Source organism: Mustela putorius, unplaced genomic scaffold, assembly GCF_011764305.1.
Source record: "Mustela putorius furo isolate JIRA1106 unplaced genomic scaffold, ASM1176430v1.1 tig00003987_pilon_pilon_pilon, whole genome shotgun sequence".
Taxonomy (NCBI): domain Eukaryota; kingdom Metazoa; phylum Chordata; class Mammalia; order Carnivora; family Mustelidae; genus Mustela; species Mustela putorius.
The window spans coordinates 541,957-543,503 of NW_025422126.1; the positions used below are offsets into that span (position 1 = coordinate 541,957).

A 1,547-nucleotide genomic window follows, 5' to 3' on the forward strand; every position below is an offset into this window, starting at 1 on the left:
CAGAGATCGATGAGAAGAATTCACAGCTTTAAATATGAGAAGGAGAATTGTGGCAGTAGGCACAGGTGTAAGGAAGGCAATGTGACCTATTTAGCCAACTGGATAAACTGAGAAAATTCAGATAATTCCAGAGATCCTGGTGACAAAGAGAGAACAGGGTTAAGTGATTTGGTGAACAAGATTGATTAATACTCTAAAGTAAGGGGTTGGATGATACACGAGAGTCTTAAAATATTAGGTCTATGCCTTGAATTAAACTGTATGTTTGTCTTCTTTACAGACTAGTGGTCCTAGAACCTAAGCAGTAGTGCAAATATGGGAGGTAAGCCCCACAACAGCTCAGAGTTCCCTCCCTTCACCCTGACAGGGCTCCCAGGGCTGGAGACCTCTCAACACTGGATGTTTCTGCTCCTTGGTATCCTCTACATTGTCTCCATTGTGGGCAATGACCTTACCCTTTTCATTATCAAGGAGGTACAGAGTTTGCATCAGCCTATGTACTACTTCCTATCCCTGCTATCAATTAATGACCTAGGTGTGTCCTTTTCCACACTGCCCACGGTGTTGGCCACATTTTGCTTCCACTTAAGAAAGATCAGTTTTGATTCTTGCATGGCTCAAATGTTCTTTATCCACCTCTTCTCCTTCATGGAGTCTGGAATTCTGCTGGTTATGAGTTTTGACCGCTATGTGGCCATCTGTAACCCATTGCGTTATGCCACAGTGCTCACTGATGCCCGTGTGGTGCACATGGGCATGGCTGTTATCATCCGCAGTTTCTGTATGGCTTTTCCACTGCCTTTCCTTCTGAAGAGGTTGCCCTTCTGCAAGGCCAATGTACTCTCCCATGCCTACTGCCTGCATCCAGATCTGATCCGCTTACCCTGTGGTGACATCACCATCAATAATATTTTTGGTCAATTCATTGTCATCTCTAACTTTGGTCTGGATTCTGCACTCATTCTGCTCTCCTATGTGCTCATATTGTGCTCTGTACTTGCCATTGCATCCCGGGAGGAAAGACTTAAGACTCTCAATACATGTGTGTCACACATGTGTGCTGTGCTCATGTTCTGTGTGCCCATGGTTGGTGTGTCCATGGCTGCTCGCTATGGGAGGCATGCCCCACAGTACGTGCACACACTCTTGTCCCTTATCTATCTCTTTGTGCCTCCTATGCTCAACCCGGTCATCTATTCCATCAAAACCAAAGAGATTCAACAGAGGCTTTGCAAAATACTACTAGGAAATAAGTTTTAAGCAAGAAATGTTAAAATTCCAAGATTCAGAGGATATATGTTGTTAGTCCACAAATTTGAGTTTCTAAAAACTGTTTTGACAAGGCTTTTAAAATTTCTTTTTAGTCACAAAGCAATATTAGGATTTCTTCCTGACAATAGTTATGACCCAAGTCAACAGGTTTTGACCAGGTAAACTGGGTCATAATTTAGCAAAAACAAATAAAGAAAACAGAACCACATCTGCTCAGTTTCCCTTTTTAAATGTTTAAAAATATATATTCTCATAACTAGTCCCTCATTTCAGTG

General features: G+C 42.3%; 1 protein-coding gene across 1 annotated transcript; it reads left to right on the plus strand.

Moving 5' to 3' along the window:
* The first annotated feature begins 315 nt into the window (after positions 1-315).
* LOC101679367 (olfactory receptor 51I2-like) lies at positions 316-1,260 on the plus strand. The gene has a single exon (XM_004779012.1). It carries the CDS (start codon positions 316-318, stop codon positions 1,258-1,260), a length of 945 nt encoding a protein of 314 aa, XP_004779069.1.
* Positions 1,261-1,547: the final 287 nt, after the last annotated feature.

Bases quoted from the DNA above. Each gene is read 5' to 3' on its own strand.
- LOC101679367 (XM_004779012.1), top strand. From the start codon at position 316: ATGGGAGGTAAGCCCCACAACAGCTCAGAGTTCCCTCCCTTCACCCTG.